This window comes from Citrus sinensis, chromosome 6, assembly GCF_022201045.2.
Source record: "Citrus sinensis cultivar Valencia sweet orange chromosome 6, DVS_A1.0, whole genome shotgun sequence".
NCBI classification, from domain to species: Eukaryota; Viridiplantae; Streptophyta; class Magnoliopsida; order Sapindales; family Rutaceae; genus Citrus; species Citrus sinensis.
Window position 1 is genome coordinate 22,232,804 of NC_068561.1, and position 22,543 is coordinate 22,255,346.

The 22,543-nt window shown below is 35.6% G+C and overlaps 2 protein-coding genes across 4 annotated transcripts; one reads left to right on the forward strand and one right to left on the reverse strand.

The window, feature by feature from the left end:
* The first annotated feature begins 11,939 nt into the window (after positions 1-11,939).
* Positions 11,940-12,387, forward strand: LOC107177543 (transcription elongation factor TFIIS-like). The gene is made up of 2 exons (XM_015531468.1): positions 11,940-12,047; positions 12,106-12,387. The coding sequence occupies exons 1-2, from the start codon at positions 11,940-11,942 to the stop codon at positions 12,385-12,387; spliced, it is 390 nt and encodes a 129-aa protein (XP_015386954.1).
* A 681-nt stretch (positions 12,388-13,068) lies between these two features.
* Positions 13,069-21,354, reverse strand: LOC102613575 (alpha-L-arabinofuranosidase 1-like). Of its 3 annotated transcripts, none has more exons than XM_006481925.4 (18): positions 20,992-21,354; positions 20,416-20,642; positions 20,261-20,315; positions 19,476-19,687; positions 19,124-19,245; positions 18,848-19,001; positions 18,005-18,074; positions 17,045-17,190; positions 16,889-16,934; positions 16,736-16,788; positions 16,235-16,379; positions 15,345-15,463; positions 15,137-15,208; positions 14,950-15,053; positions 14,654-14,710; positions 14,336-14,534; positions 13,815-13,961; positions 13,069-13,479 (listed from the first exon to the last, which is right to left on the reverse strand). In XM_006481925.4, exons 2-18 carry the CDS (start codon positions 20,590-20,592, stop codon positions 13,330-13,332), a joined length of 2,028 nt encoding a protein of 675 aa, XP_006481988.1. In that variant the 5' UTR covers positions 20,593-20,642; positions 20,992-21,354; the 3' UTR covers positions 13,069-13,329. The 3 variants fall into 3 exon arrangements, with proteins under 3 accessions (XP_006481988.1, XP_006481989.1, XP_024955674.1); XM_006481926.4 differs by having other exon boundaries at positions 20,998-21,350; XM_025099906.2 differs by lacking the exon at positions 20,992-21,354 and adding an exon at positions 20,911-20,929.
* Positions 21,355-22,543: the final 1,189 nt, after the last annotated feature.

Below are 22,543 nucleotides of genomic sequence, written 5' to 3' on the forward strand. Positions count from 1 at the left end.
AACCAAACTAAACAAAAAAGTTATGTACTAAACTAAACCAAAAAGTTGCGTTCTTTTAAAGAAATTATAAAACGACATGAAAAAACAAACTAAAACGACATTTCACATAAAACCCACTGACGCATTTTCTTTATCTGCCTTTTTTTTTTTTTCAAATAGAATTTTCTTTGTCTACTTGAAGTAACTAAACACAGCCCATCCACCCATCATATAACGGAGTTCTTTGTCTTTGACTTTTTGTTTATTGTTCATTTTTATGCCGTGGCAATCAAATTTAGAATCACCGTTATCAACGGTCATTTTAGAATTTAAAAGAAAATTTCGAACCGTTAGGGCGACAGAGAGAAATATGATTTGGCGCCAAAATTTGAGTTCAGTCAACGGCTTTTCGATTTTCATTGATTTAGCGCAATCAAGAAAGACAACACAGGTATTACCGTCAAGAACCCAGAAGCAGATTAACCCGATTCATTACAAATTTTAAGGGGGGAAATTTTTTGTAATTGACCATTAGGTCTAGCTTTATAACAAAGTTTTGGCCCCAAACTCATGATTGATTTAGGAAGGTCTCTTGAAACCATTAGGTCAAACCATTTATCTCTTTACAGATTCTATAATATCCAATAATTCTTGTGGCAAAATATTTAAAGAAAAAAAAGTAAATAATCATTTGCTTGATGTTTAATTCTAAGAGCATAAAATATATATTTATTGTGAAAAAACATTTAAAATAATAAAAATTAGGAAAAATATCTTATTTAATTTTTTAATTCACTTCGAAATTTGTAATTCTTATTTTTAATATTTAATAACCAATTGTTAATAAATAAAAGCAATCAAAATTAGCTAGGTTAGGGTTCCCGTTTCTAACTTGGGCGCCAAGATACTGAGGCCTAGGCCCTAGGTTTCCTAATAAGTAAAAGGAAACGATTTAGGAAACTAAGTGACTCATCCTTTAGTCAGTAGTCACAAGGAAACTAAAGAGGAGCGGGCTGTGGAGTCCTCTTCTATAAATACTTCCTAATCTGCTACTAATAATCTCCTCTCGTTCTCATTGATTTTCCTTTCTTGACAATGGAAAGAACAAGACCACCCCTTCCATTGGGCTGCAAATTCCAGCCCTCCGATGAACTACTTGTTCAATTCTACCTTTTCAACAAGATTTCTGGAACCCCAGCCCCCTTTCTTGATGATTTCGTAAGAACTGAATATCTCTACGGTTCCAAGGAACCTTGGCAGATTTGGAGGCAATTCGGAGGACCCGATTTAGAAGACGGTGAAGATCTTTATTTTTTCACTCCCTTGAAGAAGAGGAGTGTTAATGGTTTGAGGATTGATCGCAGAGTCGGTACCGGTACGTGGCAAGGAGAAGATGCGGGCAAGGCGGTTGTGTCCCGCAAGTCTAAAAAGAAAATTGGTTCCAAGAAAAGGTTTCGATATGAGAAGGACAAGTCTCCACACAATGGTTGCTGGATTATGCATGAATACTCTCTGAATCCTTCACTGTTGCCGCAAAACCTTCGATCCAGTGACCTTGTTCTTTGTCGAATTAGAAAGAATGGCGAACCAGCGGCAGGCGGGCAGAAAAATTCAAGGAAAAGGAGAAAGCTTGATGAACCAGTTGTTGAAGAAGACATTGATCAGCCTGCGGAACCCGTTTTCGTCGAGGAACACCAGTACTTCTATCGGCAAGAAATTCAGCCGCAGCCCTCTACTGAACTAGCTCCTCATAACCACCCTCAGCCTTTTCAGAATCATCAGTTGATGCAACAAAGTCCTGCATGCTTCTTCGGGGCCCAAGAGGAAAATTATCAGCAGTCTATGACTCAAGAAGATCCTTATGAGCCTGAACTTTCTGACAGTCACCAGAATATGCAAGACACTCCGGTGACTGAGCAGAATCCACACGAGCAGCTTCAGCTTTCTGCCGAGACTCACCAGCTTTTTACTTCATTTGACCTCCAAGAATACCAACAAATGCCTGTAACTGACCAGATTCCTCATCATCAGCTTCAGCTATCTTTTGAGGGCTATCGGTCAAGGGTTCACACTCCATACATCTTGGAGGAAAATCAAGATGTGGTTGCTAGTACTCAACAGATTACTTATGAGCAGCATGAGTGTACTGTGGAGAATCACCAATATATGGTTCATCAGTCATCCGACATCGAAGAGAATCAACAACTGCCAGCTTCGGAGCAGAGGCTTTATGAACAACTTGAGCAATCAGTCGAAAAGCACCAGTCTATGCTTCCTAATCCACCCAACTTCCAAGACAATCAACAACTGTCTGGAACTGAACGAAGTCTTTATGATCAGCTTGACAAAACTATTGAAAATCACCAGCAAATGCTTCAGACTCCATCAAACATCGAAGGCTGTCAAGACCTGCTGGCATTTGATGATACTCTCCTGTGGCTGCTTGACTCTTCTGATGAGAACCTCAGTTTTGATATTAATGACATTTTGAACGAAGAGTGAATGGAATAATGTTTATCTTGTTATGTATAAAAAAACACGGTCACTTTGTATTTGGCAAAAGTTAGTATTAATTAATGGAATCCTTGGCCATTGTGCAAAAGTTCTTCCCACTACGTTAATGAGTACCTGTGGCATGATTCTTTACCCATGCAAATTATGGTATGATTTTCTCTTTTTTAATCACTGAATCAAATTTCTTTTAGCGGACAAGGTAATTTTATTAGTCAATGGTCTTTCAAGTAGTTTCTAACACTTTCTAATTGAATGTCCAAAAGCATATCGGATACTAATCACTTTTCCTTTAATACTTTGCGCACGATTAGCATAAACAATGTATACATAACTATCAAATCGGACACCATCTCAAATCCAAAAAACATTGCACTTTACAGTAAAATATTAAAATGAGTTCTTAAAGGTGCTTTTGTGGGTATTCTTTTGTACAAGACAAAATGGGAAGACGTTTTTCTGATGCATTTGAATAGGCAATTAATTTGTGTACATCCATTTGAAGCTTTTATTTCAAATGAAAATAATTAGGGACCGAGAGAATCTCTATTTGCAACCAAAATCTTGAGTTCAAGTTCAAGGGATTGAGTTCTCAATAGAGATGGCAAAATCCTCCATGGGTTTGGGGCCCCATGGAGCCCCACCCCAAATGGGAAAGATTTTTAATAATTTTTGGGAAATTGAGTGGGGGGTGGGGAAAAAATAATTCCCAAATTGTTAATGGGGTGGGGTTTGGTATTGCACTCCCCACCCCACCCCCACCCCAATCCCCATTATATATAAATATATTTTTAATTCTTATTTAGTAATTTTTATTTTATCAACTATAATGTCAATTAATAATTTTTTTAAATTTTTATGCAATATAAATAAGATTTGAATAAAAGAAAACCCTACAATATTTTTCAATTCTAAAACATTATAATGTTTTTTTTTCTCTTTTAAGGTGTTGCTCTCTTTAAATATTTTTCACTTTTAATATCATTTTAAGATATTGTTTCAAACTTTTAGAGATTTTTTTAAAAATTAAATACTTCATAATATGGTAATGATTTTATTTTAAGTTTCTAATTTTTAATTTACTGAAATCATATATTTATATTTACTATAAAATAGGTAAATGAGGAATGGGGTGGGGATGGGGAAATCATTCCCCATGTGGGGATTCTCCATCCCCAACCCACTAAATTTATTGGGGAATAAGGTGGGAAATAGAGGCAAAAAATTTTAATAGAGTGGGGAATGGGGTGAGCCTCCCCACCCTCACCCCACCCCATTGCCATCCCTATTTCTGAAGGTAACTAACTAATTAATGCTATGGACTGAAGTGATGAATTCAAAACTTATGCATATGAAACGGCAGTGTTGTGTGTTAATGATTTCAGTTAAATGGTCACGAGCTGTACACGTGATTTTCTTAAGCCTATTCGAAACGACACAGCTCAGAGTCGTTTGTCCAAAGCCTAAGTGACGCACGTGTTGAAGCATGTGAGGAGGGAATCAAATCTGTTACAAAGCCGTTACCACGTGTCTAAATCCTGTACATTATGGGTTTGCTACGAGCTGTTATATAAGCTGATTGTTGAGGCAGCTTCACGGGATTGATGAGAGCATTCTAGAGAGATCGAAGTGAGAGAGAAAGTGTCATCTTGTTCCTTGTAATCTTCTCTGTAATTGCCCAGTAATTTCTTCTTGAATAATCAATAAAACTCATTCTGTTGGCTTCTCCAGTTGATGTAGATTGTGCATTCTTGCACAATTGAACCAGGTAAATTTGTCTTCTTTGATTCCTTGTTTCACTTCTTTACTCACTAAATTGTGTGTTTCTGATCTCCATTAATTTTCTTATTAAGGTACTATTAATCATTGAATCACAAAGATTGATTAGTTGGTTCATAAGCATCTTGAATTGATCTTTATTGCGATCTTGGGCAGTGCTTTGATAGCTTGAGTGTTTGAAGCTGTAAAATCACTACATATACGTATTATTATTACAGCAAGATTGGAAGAGCAGGTAAAAATCTTCTTGTCCACTTCACTCTCCTCTCTAAGAGCAACGCTTTCATTATTAAATTGAATGAGAAGTGTCAAACGGTATAGGAACTGTGGAGACCAATTAGGTGACCTGGCAATTGGTTTCTTGACTTGCAACAGCAGAATTTCGTTAAACCACAACAAAGACAACTTAAACATGAAATGATGCAGCCACAGAACGTTAGGCAACATATGCAGCCACAATTTTAGTCAGAAGAAAACGCAGCATATGCAAATGGCTGACATCAAAGCTGTTGCCACTTCAGGTATGCTTCAGCAGGACACATTAATCAGCCAACAGTCAGATAATTCACTTCAAATGCCACTTCCAACAAATCCACATCACTTTCAATACACATCTGAAATGTCTCAGCATTGCCGTTGGCTCTTTCATAACCTGGGACGCCAGTATATTCTGCTAATTCTCAATTGCTTCCAGTTGCTCAGCCCGGGATATCGGCATCAAGCTTTTCAACAGAGTCTTCCGGTCCAAATTATGAAACGAAATCATCTGCTATGAAGGAGCCTCTCGAGCGATTACTAAAAGCTGTATGCGTATTTTCTTCTTTGATATTTTTTATTCACTCTATATACTAGACGCCGTAAACATTCATAATTATTTTTTTCCTGTGTGCGAGTTTGCTTGATCTAAGAGACTTATGCAGCATTATGCTTCTTTTACAATGAATTATGCTTTATTCTTGCCTGAGTTTCTCTTTATTTGACCATAGTTTAACGTGTACTTTCGTCAAGCTTGTGAAAATCTTCAATTAGTAACTCTGAGTCGTTGGCCCAACAATAGCAGATTACTTTTCCTTTGGAAGTGTTATATGACGGATTCTTAGATGTATTAATGTTGTTTCAGGTACAATCACTGTCACCTAAATCATTAAGTGCCTCCGTCAGCGAAATTTCCTCAGCATTGAAAACAGTCGATGCGATATCCGGAACAGCTTGTAATGACTATGAAGTTGATGTAGATGAGAATTTGGCATCTGAAACAAGGTGTTGTATGCGTGGATGGAACTTCAGCTTCCAATGTGGGCGCTCTTCTGAAAAGAAGATGAAGCACAAAAGAAATGCAATTGCTCTAGACGAAACTGATATTCTCAAGCCATCAGCTGGTCAAATATGGGACACAGATACAACCAGGATCATCACGAGGCGAAGGATTGAGGTCTGATGTCTGCTCCTATCCTACATTTTTAGTATTTGAATGTGCTTTAATGGTAGAGTAGCCACTGCGTTCTGCATCTCCTCCCGGAATTGGGATTGTTTTATTCTATTGCTGGTTTCAACCTATGAAGCCTACATTTTACCATGTGAAATTAATGGTAAATGGCCAACATCAGCGGCTGTCATGAGAGATGCATGTATGACATAATAACTTTACATTGTAAAAATCGGAAGATAATAGTTTTAACTGTAGGAAAATGAAAATATAGGAATTTAAGATCCATTATATCAATTAGTACATTAAACAGAGGTATGAACTTGATTTATATTAGTCATAGAAGTTCATGACTGGCTGGTAGAGAAAATAATAGAAGATTGTATGCTACATAAAACCATTCACCAAAGATACGACTATTGTAATATTTCTGTAGCTATGCACTACTTCTTAGGTCTTTCTATCATCCTTAGAGCTCCGCCAACTTGAATTGTATCGCTTCTTTGTTGTAGATGTGAAACACTTGCTAATTCTTTTTACTGATCTAGTTTCAGCGTAATTTTTTATTTTTTATTTTTTACTTTTGGTTTCTACTTTTGTTGTCTCATTCATGATCTAATTTGCATACCTTAGACCCTTTTTTTTCCTCATTTTTCTCTAAAGGGATTAATACGTACTGACTATTCACAGCCCAGCAATACCCTGTTGGATGAAATCAAATGCATAAACCAGTGGTTGATAGAAACTGAGATTGATTTGGATTCACCTGAAGATCCTTCAGCATTTGATGCTGGCGAAGGAACAATAGTCAGATGCGTTTACAGTGCTGTGGCTCTCGATGAAAATTTCAAGATGCAATTTGCACCACAAATGGTGAATTCTTAAATTAATGTGTCATAATATGACAGGTAATATATGGATAGAAATTCTCAAAATAATTAATAATTAAATATGGTCCTCTCCATGCAGCTGCCACTACCCTTGCGGTTGTTTGTTCCTGCCAGTTATCCAAATGCTTCTCCTGTGATCTTAGGCGGGTTGAGTTTTGACTGGTGGTGAGAAATTGGAAACTCACTTCATTTTGATAATAAGATTTCTTTTTTTCTTTATTCTCATTTTTTTTTTTTTTATGTTTCTGTTTGATATATACTTTGATAAAATCTGGATAAGTTGTGTTCACATCCTGAAGCAGATGTGATTCTGTACCTACAGACATTATATTTATGAATCAGCGTCAGTGAACTCTAATCTTTCACATGGAGAAGTGATTCTGATGTTTTTCATTGACTGAATAAGAATGATTCCACAACTTCTGTGAACTTCTTTTGCTTTTATATGCAGTGGTGAGAGCATAGGGTCGATTAGCTTATCAGAGAAGACGAGGTCACGATTCAGCTTATCTCTTCGCAAGCTTTCAGAGCCCATGTCTCTTGCGGAGATGGCAATGACTTGGGATATTTGTGCCCGCACCGTCCTCTTGGAATACGCTCAATCAGTTGACGGAGGGTGCTTTAGCTCAAAATATGGAAAATGGGAGAACTGCGTCACCGCTTGATCAATCTCGCAAGCTGCTTGTGTGAAATTAAGAGTGTAAATAGTCCATCATAAATCTCCCTGTTAACAAGACTTTGTGGTTCCAGTCTGCTAGCGTGTTTGATAATTTGCTCTTTAGTTGAAAATTCTTTACTCCATACCCTGCTCTTTGTTAATTAACAACTAAAATAGTCATATTAATTCAAGAAAGCAAAGAGAAGATTACCCATTTGATTTAGAAATAAAAAATCCTAACCAATTTGACAGTTAGGGCAACGTCTCAGCGGCAAAACTTTTGATCCATTTAGGAAGGTTTCTCCAATACTTCTGGCCTAAGTCAACCAAAAAAATTCAACCTATCAAAAAGCTTTTTATAAAATTCTAAAATCTTAACTTATGTTATTTTTGTTTTGTAAATTTATTGCTTCATTCGGCTAGAAAACTGTAACGAGTGTACTCGTGAACTTGAGTTTTGTACGCTAAAGTGGTCATATGGCTATGGAGGTCTTACAATCTCTTTTTAGGGGAAATGTTTGTTCTGCAACTTGCAAAAATGATTCCCATAAATTGACTTACAATCTTTTTTGAGAGTCTTAGAGTGATTTCATAAGAAATCAATACAAAGATAACACTTGACTCTAAATAATGAGAGCAACAAAATTAAATAAGCCTCAATGAAGAAAAAAAAAAGGCAAAGACATAATCGTTACACTTTCTTACTGTTTTAATACATTTTTAAGGAGAATGAGAAATTTTGCCATTTAAAGAGCAGAAGAAGTTTTGCTATTAAACCCTCATAGAGAGACATGAAATTCAAGGGAAATATATTAACTTTGCTCAATATTTTGATTAATTATCAAGGGGCACAAATTAAAGCAAAACAAAAATCTTTGATATTCCAAGGTCTACAAAACAACAAAATTTTGACTAATTTTATTGTGTATATGGTTTTTCAAATAATAAACAAATTGTGTACATGGCTTTCTGTAAAATTTATACAATCTTCTTTTATTAATAACCATTTTAATTTGTAATTCTTAATGCAAATAATAATAATAAAAGCAGAAATAACTAGAAAAAAAATATTAGCGCATTTAATCTAGCTATAAAAACGCTCAAGAAATTAGTTTAGGAAGGTTGTTGTTTCCTTATATCACAAGAAAAGCAAAACAGTTCAAGAAATCCCTCTAATATTATTTATACGGTTCTATATCTAAACTCATTATCATTCACATTCACCATACACAGTAAACACATAATGCAAGAAAGAAATCATAATCTGCCATTGGGCAGCAAATTCCAGCCCTCTGATAAACTTGTTCAATTCTATCTTTTCAATTTATTTTATAGGCTTTAATAAAATAAGTAATGCTCATAACGGTCTTTAACGCAATTTTTATAATTTCAATAAAATTAATAATGTCCGTATCAGTCCCTAACAAATATTCATATATTTAACTAAAAACATTCACATAAATATCAGTAAGGAATGTTTGTTGTAATTATTTTATTATAAAATATTTTAGTTCAGCACAAAGTAAAAAACAAATTCCCAATTTCGCCACTCCTTTCAGGTATCGCGCGTTTGGGATCGCGAAGGTAACAAAACAAATAATCTGGTAGTCAAGTTAATTAAAAAAAAAAAAGAAAGAATAAAAAGCAATTTCGAAGACCGTTATGACTTAAGCCTACTGGCCTTGACCTGAGGTTTCCTAAATGGAATTCATGAACAAACAAAACAGCCCATTCAAATTTTTTTAATTCTCTTTTATCCGTTAATAAGCTGAATAAATAACTTATCAAAAAAAAAATCTAAATAAATAAAATTAGGACACTGACGAGGCACTTGCCTGAAACCAATCAAAATTAACTAGGGTTCCCGTTACTAACTTGGGCGCCAAGATACTGAGGCCTAGGCCCTAGGTTTCCTAATAAGTAAAAGGAAACGATTTAGGAAAGTGACTCATCCTTTCGTCACAAGGAAGTTAAAGAGGAGCGGGCTGTGGAGTCCTCTTCTATAAATACTTCCTAATCTGCTACTAATAATCTCCTCTCGTTCTCATTGATTTTCCTTTCTTGACAATGGAAAGAACAAGACCACCCCTTCCATTGGGCTGCAAATTCCAGCCCTCCGATGAACTACTTGTTCAATTCTACCTTTTCAACAAGATTTCTGAAACTCCAGCCCCCTTTGTTGATGATCTCGTAAGAACTGAAAATCTCTACGGTTCCAAGGAACCTTGGCAGATTTGGAGGCAATTCGGAGGACCCGATTTAGAAGATGGTGAAGATCTTTATTTTTTCACTTCCTTGAAGAAGAAGAGTGTTAACGGTTCGAGGATTGATCGCAGAGTCGGTACCGGTACGTGGCAAGGAGAAGATGCGGGCAAGGCGGTTGTGTCCCACAAGTCTAAAAAGAAAATTGGTTCCAAGAAAAGGTTTCGATATGAGAAGGACAAGTCTCCACACAATGGTTGCTGGATTATGCATGAATACTCTCTGAATCCTTCACTGTTGCCGAAAAACCTTCGATCCAGTGACCTTGTTCTTTGTCGAATTAGAAAGAATGGCGAGCCAGCGGCAGGCGGGCAGAAAAATTCAAGGAAAAGGAGAAAGCTTGATGAACCAGTTGTTGAGGAAGACATTGATCAGCCTGCGGAACCCGTTTTCGTAGAGGAACACCAGTACTTCTATCGGCAAGAAATTCAGCCGCAGCCCTCTACTGAACTAGCTCCTCATAACCACCCTCAGCCTTTTCAGAATCATCAGCTGATGCAACAAAGTCCTGCATGCTTCTTCAGGGCCCAAGAGGAAAATTATCAGCAGTCTATGACTCAAGAAGATCCTTATGAGCCTGAACTTTCTGACAGTCACCAGAATATGCAAGACACTCCGGTGACTGAGCAGAATCCACACGAGCAGCTTCAGCTTTCTGCCGAGACTCACCAGCTTTTTACTTCATTTGACCTCCAAGAATACCAACAAATGCCTGTAACTGACCAGATTCCTCATCATCAGCTTCAGCTATCTTTTGAGGGCTATCGGTCAAGGGTTCACACTCCATACATCTTGGAGGAAAATCAAGATGTGGTTGCTAGTACTCAACAGATTACTTATGAGCAGCATGAGTGTACTGTGGAGAATCACCAATATATGGTTCATCAGTCATCCGACATCGAAGAGAATCAACAACTGCCAGCTTCGGAGCAGAGGCTTTATGAACAACTTGAGCAATCAGTCGAAAAGCACCAGTCTATGCTTCCTAATCCACCCAACTTCCAAGACAATCAACAACTGTCTGGAACTGAACGAAGTCTTTATGATCAGCTTGACAAAACTATTGAAAATCACCAGCAAATGCTTCAGACTCCATCAAACATCGAAGGCTGTCAAGACCTGCTGGCATTTGATGATACTCTCCTGTGGCTGCTTGACTCCTCTGATGAGAACCTCAGTTTTGATATTAATGACATTTTGAACGAAGAGTGAACGGAATAATGTTTATCTTGTTTTGTATAAAAGACCACTGTCACTTTGTATTTGGCAAAAGTTAGTATTAATTAATGGAATCCTTGGTCATTGTGCAAAAGTTCTTCCCACTACGTTAATGATTACCTGTGGCATGATTCTTTACCCATGCAAATTCTGGTATGATTTTCTCTTTTTTAATCACTGAATCATATTTCTTTTAGCGGACAAGGTAATTTTATTAGTCAATGGTCTTTCAAGTAGTTTCTAACACTTTCTAATTGAATGCCCAAAAGCATATCGGATACTAATCACTTTTCCTTTAATACTTTGCGCACGATTATCATAAACAATGTATACATAACTATCAAATCAAATCCAAAAAACATTACACTTTACAGTAAAATATTAAAATGAGTTCTTAAAGGTGCTTTTGTGGGTATTCTTTTGTACAAAGACAAAATAGCGATTTATTTTTTTTTGATGCATCGTTATGTTCTTTTGTTTCTGCAACTAACTTTAATCCAGTGGATAGGCAATTAACTTGTGTGCATCCATTAGAAGCTTTTATTTCAAATGAGAGTAATTAGGGCTAGAGAGAATATCAATTTGGAACCAAAATCTTGAGTTCAACTTCTAAGGATTGGTATTATTATTATTTTAGGGTTTTAGAGCAAGAAAGAGAGAGCAGTTAAAAATCTTCTTGTCGACTTCACTTTCCTCTCTAAGAGTAACGGTTTTGCATGGTTGGTTTTGGAAACTGCCTCAAATTCTTGTAGGCCAAACAAACATAAAAATCAGATTATTAATGCAGTTTCCAAGATATTCTTGCCCACATTATTCTGTTTTTCCTATAAATACTTGCCTAAATTAATCATCCTGATTTCGATTGCTAATTTCTTCATTCAACCCCGCCAAGAAACTGATAATCCATCTGATATATTCTCACCCAAATTTTTTTTATTTTTTTTCTGTTGGTTGTCAAGAAACCAAAGGAAGTGGACTAGTGCTACTAATGTCATTTCTTGGATTAAAACTTGCGGTGATGAATCAATTTAAAGTACCAAAATATTAAGAGAGAAATTACAGAGAGTGAAGATGAGATATTAATTCCAGCCAAAAATTCTAAGTCCGGTTTTCCGAAGATAAAGATCGAAGAAGAGGAGCAGGCTGCTTTTACTGATAGCTTCAGGAAACCACTTGGAGTTCAGCCTCCTAATGTTTGTAAATGAGAGCTTAGTAAATGTCCCAGTTCAAATGTTGTGGTTATTATGGATACAAGATTCGTAAAAATCTTCTAGAAGGGTTGCCTAAAGTTGCTGGCGAGGTTGAAGAATCGATGAAGGAACAAGTAAGAGCTTGTGACCCAGTTGGAAGTTGCTGCATGGGTTGAATTATTGACGTTAAAGAAGCTGGGTCCTTTCAATTATGGGACCAAGGAAGTCAAGCTCAACTACAGATCCATATGTTTCAATGTAAGGTATTCAAACAATCCTGATTTGAGAAGAAAGATTCTTCTTGGAGAGGTGAAGCCTGAGAAACTTGTCACGATGATTCCTGAAGAGATGGCAAGACATAAATTAAGGCATGAAATCCGACAAATCAGAGAGAGACGCTTAGCCAAGATTCGGGACAAGGATGATGATGATGAGGAGAAGGAGGAGAAATCTGAATGTGATGATGCTCGATGATTTAATTTATTCATTATAATGTTTTCAAATATTAAACATCTGTGTTGTCCAAATTTCAAATGTACATACGCTGAGATGATATTGTTTACTTACTTCACTTATTTATAACATTACACATTGTGTCACATTACACGCTAGGTATTCCCAGGCGTATGTGAGTATGTGTTGCTTTAATTTTTCTATTTGCTTTTTAGCATATGTTTGAATTATTTCATATCTTTTTAGTTGGACGCTAAACAATATAAAATCTTTAGCAAAAGTTATTATATAAAACAGACACTTACAGCCCGTATTTAGCAGAAGTTAGTTTTAATGGGATACGTAGTCGTGATTCAAAAGTTCTTCCTATCGCACATTAGGAAATACCAGCGGCCTGTTGAATGATTCTTTTCCTGTGCAAATTATGGTATGATTTTCTCTTTTTAACCAGTGGATCAAATTTCTTTTAATGGACAAGCTTATGTGATTACCCAGTACTCGCTAGTCGCTAGGCAATGGATTTGGGATATTTCTGCTTGCACCATGCTCTTGAATTGTGCTCGACTAAGCTTAAAATATGGCAAATGGAAGAATTGTGTGACGGCTTTATGTTTATCACTATGAAATTAACTTCATCTTATAGATGACACGGCGTAGACGTTTACAGAATTTGTGTGAAAAGTTATTGATATATTCAGAACATAGATAAAATGCCGTATGAATTTTATTGGAGTGAAACATATATGACATATTCGTTTATAATTTCTGCATATAGATGACATGTCCTAATAGAAGCACTTGTAAATAAATTTACAAGCTTGATTTATAAATATTAAATAATAAAAAAAGGGACATTGAAGCAACGAAACAACAAGCGTTGTCCATATCCTTCGCAGCAATTGACCAACCAATCAGCATGTAAGTAAAGTTGGTGTCATTATCGCGTTAAAATATACTTATTCCTTAAATTGAAGATCTGGAGAAAGAATCAGCCCCCTCCATCTTCATAGCGACTGATTCTCTTAACAAATCAAACGAAGTGAAAGAATATGGCGAGATTACAACATCCATGTCCTTGGCAGCATTTTCAAGTAGTGTTAGGCTCGGTACCACCTGCATAGATTTAAAAGGAGTCCTGAGGGCTGAGACATAAAGACCAGAACCTCCAGTCTGGTTGTTATCTATTCTACAGTCATTCTTTTGATACGTCTTTATATCGCAAATTCCATTGTCACTTTCAACAGTTTAAACGGAGTAATAAACTCTTAAGATTCGAACACAAATGTATTTTCTGTTAAAAGGTACTCGTGCTTGGTTAAGTAATAAACTTGGAGATTTAGAGAGCATGTGTCATGCAATAGATCAGATGGTATATACAAGCTCGTGGAGGCCTAGAAAGATTAGTGTAAATTACTTCAGCGTGAAGAAATGAATTAGAATTTAGATACCTTGTTTGGCTCCGTGAAGGAATTCTCATCCTTCAAATTGCTAGACGTGAGCTGAGTCTTTGTTGATCCAGATAATTTTATGGAATTTGGCCCCAACCCATCCACAGAAACTTTGAGATTAACTGAATTGCTCCTGAGGTTCACAACCTGCAAAATCATATTAGCCTGAGCATAATTGAGGCTCAAGAATCAAAACCAACTATGTGTTCACTTTTGGTGGAGAATGGTAGAAGTAATAGATGCGACAAGAAATTTGGATGTTTATGTAATTGTACAAACATTAACATGTCATCAGGTTGATAACACATTTTGATGATTTTCTTATAGACGAAAAGAAATACAGAATAAAAAAAGAAAACATTTGAGGATAGTATGCACATCCATATGTATCAGGCCTCATATGCTATTTCCAAGAGAATGTGCATAAAATAAGGTTTAAAGAGAAAAGTATGCCAGAATGAAACAAAAAATCTTAAAACTGAAGATTGATTAATTGAACACAAATTGCCAATAGGAAAAACCTTTATTCTCAGGAAACTTTTGGCATTCTCTGAGTCTTCCCAAGAAATTGCAGATGCGACAATTGAACTAGAGGAATTTGTTAGCAGGGTTGCATTGAGAAGAGTTGCCCCACTTGATTCTCTGAAAAATTGTTGCACCCAGTAGCTAGGCGTTCCATAGAGCTGTGCAGAGTTGAAGACAATTGCATCCGGAGTCCACCTTAACAAAATAAGTTTATAGTGTCAAGAATAACTCATAGACATTGATGTTATTTTTCCCCCACTTTTCAATTCTAAAAAAACAAAAATAAGAACAGAAACAAAGTATGAGTGAAGTACCATCTGTCATTGGCATTTACAAAAAGTGGTGCATAGCTTGCCATTGCAACAACATCACTGCAGCAAATAAAGTAGTCATCAGGAGCTTGGAATCATTTTAATCAAATTTCGACTAAAATAAATCGCATCAAAATTTCTGACGCTCAAAACCTTTTAGATTGGTCATCGTAATTGAGCTACTAAGATTTTCGAAAAGTGACATAAGAATTGTCAAACTCATGAAACAGACGCTTAATTCTTAAAAAATTGTTTACCAAGAGAAAACAATCAATTAAAAGTAATCCATCTTTTGCAACCTGTTTTTTTCCAGCCCAATAAGGAATCCACCTTCAGCAAGTGCTGCTAAAAGATTTCCATTGCCAGCATCATTTCCGTGCACAGCATATTCACTAACGAAGGCCTGCAAAAGTATAGAATGAATGTGAAGATTCATATGTATACATCAATAACCAAATTCATAAGTGATATAGAAGCACATCACACCTTGGGACCAGTGCGTGATGTATGATCAAACTTATGAGTCTTTGAAAACAAGTCGTTGGCAGATGTATAAATCTGATCAAGAATGAAAGAATAAGGTTGGTCAAATGTTTCCAAACAAGCCATAACAATTATGTAATAACATCAAAAGAAAAATGATATATCAAATGTCCAGTCATGAGTAACACAGGCACTATATCAAGAGTCTTACATGAAAATCATAAAAATCAGCTTTATGATCCAATGGACTAGAAGATCCGTCACAGTTTGAGATTATTCCAATGTCTGGGTAGGTACGTTTTATAGCATCATAGAACTTGAGGTAGTTTCCTGGTCATTTGAAAACAACACAAGAGTGAGTCTCTGAGATCTATCATTTTTCAGAATCGAGTGCGCAATCAGACATTAGCTGAATCTTTGGGCAACCTAGTACAGAAAACCAGATTTGGTGACAAGAGCATCATTTCATAACTTTCTAAACCATAACAAAATACATCATTGGCAAGTAATCCTGGAAATTGCCAACGTTATATAGTTAGAGAACTTCTAAAATTCTAATTATTTCCCAAACAATTAATAAAACATAATAAAGAAATAAAAATTGCCAAACCCCAATAAATAAATAAAAATAAAATGCTTTCAGAACTTGCTCTAGAAGCATTTTAATAGCTTGAGCATTTTCTTGGGGTGATCTTAATAATTTTTTTAGCATTTTCTCTGTCTTCCCTGCAATTGTAATAGAAAACACTTAAATGAAAAAATATAAAAGAAAAAGATAGGAAAGGAATATAAATTGGAAAAAAGGAGGTTAAACCCTTCACACAGATTATAATCCCTATTTCTGCACTTGTTCTTTATTTATTTATTTTCTCTTTGGCGTTCAAGAAAAACTTTTTGCATAGAGAGAGAGAGTCTTATGCTAGCATAAAAGTTAACATTAACAACATCAACCAACAGTGTCTTACAAGATTCATTTTTTCATTAATCCAACCATTTAATTATCATTCAAATACTCAAGATGCATATCTTAATTCCTTATTGTTAAATAGAATTATTTATTTGATCCAAAAAATTAGAAATGAATTAGAACAGAAGGCAGACCTCTGTAATTCTTTTTCCCACAATCTTCATTCCCAACAGCAACATATCTCAAGTCAAAAGGATCAGGATGTCCCATTGCAGCTCGTACAGAACCCCATGTAGAGTTTGGATCACCTCTTGCAAACTCAATACCATCAAGGGCTTCCTACAAAACAGAAGGGAAAAAAGGAAAACCTACAATGAATCTGTACCTCTAACCTAACAATAAGTACCACATTGAACAGCAAGATAAGGAGCTAAGTTTTTTTCTGGACAAGAATGAAATAATTATACCACATGAAAGGGGCTTTTGGAATCAAGTTCCTATATTATATTAAAATTAAGAATTGGTTTGTCAAATATGCTGCTGTATGAGGGGGGGATAAAAACTAGTAAAATCTCAAACCATTTTTTTTCTTAGAAAATTAACTTAAAGGAGATAGTTTTTCTTGTTTTCAAATTAAGAAGATGGATTTTTGACCCATGGTCTTGCAGATATGGGCTACAGACTTGCACACATACTTGCACAAAAGGTAAGACAGCGGAAGTATCGACTTCATCAGTATGGCTGATTCCTGTATTAAAACCAAAAAACAAGGAAAATAAATAAATCAACTAAACAGGCCAAGAAGGAAAAATAAAAGGCAGCCCTGAAATCAACCATGTGCTTAATACCATTGTTAAATACCCATATGGGCAGCGCACCAAGGTCTTCCGCTAGCTGCATAAACAAGTAATTTTATCTTGTTATCTACTTGAGCACAGAAACGAAAGTCATTTTCTAAAAACTGAAAACTAAACTTCATCTATAGAAATGCATGTGATGCCTACTTGAAGGAACTCAAAATAACCAAGGCCATCATCTGTCCAATACATCCAAACATCACCAAAGTGCCCAGGTCTATTTTCCCAGGGTCCAATGCTTGCTTTCCAGCGAAATGCATTTCTTAACCATTCACCTTCAACAAAACAGCCACCTGATGCAATAAAATTGGAAATACTGCATTGTTTAGGGTGGAGTTCCTGAAGGGTCTGACAAGGAAAAAAATCACACAAACACACACGCGCGCGCATTTAGGAAGAAATATAGGGAGGACCGGGATTGGATAGAACCAATCTAATAAAATACACTAAAAATTTTAGAAAGCCTAATATTTATGAAAATTGCCCAATACTTGATCCAAATGTAGCAGATGTGCATATCAGACTACCACTACTATAGATAACTATACAATATACTAACTATATCACAGTAGAAAGTTGATGTTTTTATACTAAATAGATTATTAATCTATTAAAATAATAGATCACTTATTACAATCACAAAAACAATCACAAACTATTTGTATCCACACCATTGCTACAGTGGATCTGTAAATCAAGTGCATAAAGGCATTATAGGGGATAGAGAGGAAGGTAAGTTGAAGCTGTGGGAAAGAAGGGCGAAAAAACCAATCCAAAGGATTCAAGTTTATGGAACAGATGCATAATAAGGGTAAAAAGGCTATTCAAGAACAACAAATTCGGTGAAACTAAAATCCAGAATGAACTAGAAAATACAAACAAATTGATAAATTAATATTATTAGTTTATCAACAAATGAGAAGATTCTATTAAATTTATGAATTTAACAGAGGTCCTTCTGTTCACCGTTTAAGCAGATATATAGCCAAAAGTAGCAAATTCAAATATGAACCTCATCATCTCAGCAGCATGAGAACATAGCAAGGGAATCCTCATGAAAAACCTCACCAGAGCAGAAAATTGCCAGCATAAATAAATTCTATATACCTGGAAATCTGACGAATCGAGGTTTAAGATTTGCAAGCATTTGGAAGAGATCATTTCGAAAACCATGTCCCTGTGCCAAGATAAAGATGCAGAAAAGCTTAAGAAATATACATAGAATTAGCTATTAAGTCATAACAAGAAACATTATGAAACTCCAGAGATGCAGGAAAAATAGTAAACACATAATATTTGACAGTTCTCATTTATTATTCAACTTCTAAAGTGACCAGCTACAAATTAGAAGTTAATTCGAAACCTACTTTTGGTCACTAATGACATTAAAATGCCATAAAAGAGTGTGCAACACCACGTAAGAGGAGGCATACCTGAGCAGCATCAAGAAAAACAAACAACTAAAGCCTAAAATCTTAACATCCAGAAACAAATAAAGCAAAAATGAGAGATAGAATTTAACGAAGAAGCCAAAAGAAAAATGCAATATAGACTTCCCTGATACCTCTATCTTGAGGTAACTAACAAGATGCTCCTCTGTTTCAAACGCTACCAGTTTTTACTAGACGACGCTTGAAACTAGACAACACTTCAGTGACCATCATAGTCCAATAAATTCCATAAAGTGAGGAAATGTCAAAGAAGAACTTTTGGGTATCTGTGTGTTTCCAGATTTTGATTTTTAAGTTCCTCCAAATTAGTTCAACTCATAAGATATCTTCTTCAGATTCTAAAATGACGTGAAATAGCATATGCATCTGCGTTAAGTATATACTTCCTTTGTCCTCCTAAGTCAAAACTGTTGAGCGTATAGTAACTGAAATTCTGGGGTTTATTACACATTTTGAAGAGACAAATGAGTAACAAAAAGTAAAAAGGTAAACTCGTTGCCTTGTATGTGTCCAAAGGCATAGCTGACACTTGATCAAACCATATAATGCCTTCTCTTGAAGTTGTCAGTTGAAGTCTTGCATTAGGATTTGTTTCTTTGGCTTCCAACAAAGTTTCCACCCTTGTCCAGTTTGAAACATCAGAAGCAGAAGCTCTGCATGAACATTAAAATATACTGTAAGTCCAGCAGATATGAAAGCCTGGTTGGAAAAAATTCATCAATATCAGCTATCCTAAAAACAGTTTTGGGGGGGGGGGGAGAGTGATGGTGCTTACATAATATTAGAAGTAGCCAGCGTCTGCAACCCATTGGAGCTTGTCAGTGATACCGATATATTTACTGATCCCAGTGAACGGATATAAAAGATCACCTTGTAGGTCTTCCCTTGTTTTATGGCCTGGGAGAAGACGAGTAAAAAAGAATGCAGATTGCAGCAAATGAGAAAGAAAAATATAAAACCTTCAATAAGTAAACAAGAAAGGGATTTGGCAATCTTGTTTCATGTATAAGCAGATCCTATAGAGTTAGAATGGGCAAAGATAATATTCTGGTACAATCACTGTGCCATAGAGGGAAAGAAGTAATGCAGAAATAGTTTTCTTATAACAGTTGCCAAGTAATTCTCACCATGCCCCAGTATCCTGGGTTATAAACTCCAACTCCGCCAACTGGACAGATATTAGTGCCTTCACTGTCGCAAAGCACCTCCATTCGAAGGGCAACTTTGTTCCGCTCAAAGCATGATGAGCGGTCTGTTGATACAATTAAAGATGAATCGTTACCAATAATAGCCCAAGGATCAATATTTGAGGGAATGTTTTGACCCCCAGCTTCAAAACCTGTAATAGGAGATGCTTCAGATATAAATAATCAGAAAAAGTAATTTAATGTCAATAATAAATGGCTTAATGATCATGGTGGATATTTTGATTCTTAAGTGAAATGACCTCCTCCCCGGTAGACATAGTGAAAAACATCAGAGAAACAGCCTAACAGGTTTCAAATAATGCGTACAGTATGCAGACAAAGAGAAGGGGGAAGATATTTATTGCATCATGTACAGATAGCAGATATGCACCAAACCCGCAGGTCTCATGAAGAATAGAAAGTCTAAGCATTCACTGTTCAATCAAATGATCAAATGCTTTCAAAAGCCCCCAAAAAACATGATTTCTCAAAATTATTGGGGCAGTTGAGTGACTGTGTCCACTGCTTTTGTGGTTTAACCAATAACCAAGGTTTAGATTTGAGAAACAAAGGAACCACTGACAGCAATCAAAGATTGGTCCGACACATTTATAAGGCAAAGTGGATTCTTAAAATCTAGATATAACAAGAATATCAAGGTACTAAAAATCACATAAGCATGTCCTTTGCAGCAGAAGAGTAAAAACAGCCGATTTCGAAATGACCTCTGTTGCTCACAAGCTCTGCCCACAGTCCACCAGCTCCAGCATGATTGATCTCCTGCAGAAAGAAAAAAAGAAAAATACAAGTTAAAAGCTCCGCAACCAACTGAAAACCAGCAAAATCGAACAACATTATTTCAAGTCGCTGATAAACAAACCTCAAAGAATATTCCAAACAGAGTTTCAGGCATCGGCCGACCTTGAGATGCATCTACCAACAGCCTCGCCGTCTGGTTTACCTCCACTTCGGCAGCAAAACATTGAAAAAGAAAACAAGTTCCAATGAAGAAGAGAAGCAAAAGAACACCGCAGGAAGGGACCTTGCAAGAAGCCATTGCTCAAACACCAGTCACCGCATCCAATTCCAACTCTCTTCAGTCACAGCCTAATAATACCCAATAAAGCTGATAATTCAGTTACATTTCTGATCACATAACAGACAAAAGAAGATAAAAGGCATCATAATCATAACCATAACCCAACACCATGTTCTGTCACTCAAATCAGATAAACCGTTACGGACTAAACATAGAAACAAAACAAGAAAGACTTGTCGTCGTCGTCGTCATCACCATCTGGACTACTCAACACAGCAGATTGAACCCAACCCAGATAAAAACCAGAACAAATAAAACAGAGTGTGGTGATAGTACCTTAAACGGAACAAACCCAGATAGAACTTTCAGAAAAATAATTATCAAAATGAAGACAAAAGACAGAGAAGTGGTACCTACCTCTACCTGAATCAAATGAAAACAATTGCGTTGTGTACTTGTGTTTAGGTGTGGCTGTTGACTGGAGCTTAAAGGAGTTGAGTTGGGGAGTTGAATGCAGTTATAACAACAAAACAAATGTTGCGCGCGTTGTTGTTATATAATGGGACGAATGAGTAATGATGTTATGCTGGTGGCTGATGGGTTTTGTCAAATGGTCGTTGCCTTGCTTTGACGTAAGTGGATAGAGTAATCCCGATTCTCGCAGTGGATTAGAAGGAAGAATTTTCACTTTATCTCAGGAACTAAATAAATAAATAAACAAATAAATAAAAGATTTCTTTTTCCGGATCCCGCTACCTCGTTTCTGCTGATGTCAACCTTCCACCGTTGGACTTTTGCCGCTTTCATTTCACATTTTCGTTTATTTGTTTCTTCGTTTAAATAATTACATTAAGAATTTCGATTAATAAAAAAAAGAAAAAAAAAGAGTTAATTACATAAAGTTATTCTAATTAAACAACGTAATCCAAAACCAAACAAATACTTATTTTAATATAAAATTTTAACATAAATGTTCTTAAAACAAATTGCTGAAGTTAAATGCATGTACATACAGTACCAGCGTATCTTCAAGTACGAAGAGTCATTGTCAAACCAAAAGGATCTCTTTCCCTACCGTAGAAGAAAACAGAAGAAGAAAACGAGCAAGTGAAAGATCTTGAGTGCAAGCAAGCATCGTCTGATTGTTTTTATAGGAAAAAGTTGATGGGTATAATAAGCAAACGTTATCCAATAATAGATTTGGAGGCCAATCGGACAATTTCACCGTGGGGTTTTTCACTTTTGTTGTGCCTCGCCAGCCAGTCCACCTACGCAGCCAACTAAATAATAAAAAAGATCATGTCGCTTCGTTCAGTTTCCCACCAAATTTAATGTGGTTGGTTTTTCGTCATTAGAATATTAATTTATGCCGGGACGGATGTTAAAAGGAAAATTAGAGTGGGCCATAGTCCTGTAAAAATTTTAATTTTTTTTAAATATATATATGATACCCTTTAAATTATAATAAAAATTAAAAATATCTCTAAACGATATATATATATATATATTATTCATTCCGGTCTTTGTGACTAAAGTTTTCAGCTTTCGTCCTTTTTTTGTAACGAATGATATCAAAATTTTTTTACTTTCATTTTAAAACTTGGTTGATTAGTGAGCCGGTATTTAGTATGGCTCGTCAAAAATATCTATTTAAACTCATAAAATTAAAAAAAATTATTAGTATTATTTAATCATATTTTGAGTAGAAGCTAAATAAGTTATTTTATTTTTACTAAGTATTTATTTGGTGTGATTTATTTAATGATCACAAGTGCTTATTTAATTTTATAAAATTTTCTTTTAAATTTTCTTGTTATCGTTTGGTTATACTTTTAATAGAGTTTTTGAAGATTAAATAAATTATTTCACTTCTATTAGCAAAAGATTAAATTTTGAGTTTTTGGGAGTAAATGTTGTAAAGTTTTTTTAATATGTTAAAATGTCTAAAATATGTTTTACTTATTTGACA

Bases quoted from the DNA above. Each gene is read 5' to 3' on its own strand.
- LOC107177543 (XM_015531468.1), top strand. From the start codon at position 11,940: ATGTCCCAGTTCAAATGTTGTGGTTATTATGGATACAAGATTCGTAAA. The intron at 12,048-12,105 runs GTAAGAGCTTGT...TTGACGTTAAAG, and splicing joins AAGAATCGATGAAGGAACAA to AAGCTGGGTCCTTTCAATTA.
- LOC102613575 (XM_006481925.4), bottom strand. From the start codon at position 20,592: ATGGCTTCTTGCAAGGTCCCTTCCTGCGGTGTTCTTTTGCTTCTCTTC. The intron at 20,316-20,415 runs GTTTGTTTATCA...TTCTTTCTGCAG, and splicing joins TGTTTGGAATATTCTTTGAG to GAGATCAATCATGCTGGAGC. The intron at 13,480-13,814 runs GTATCTAAATTC...AAATCTATGCAG, and splicing joins CCTTCACGGAGCCAAACAAG to GTGGTACCGAGCCTAACACT.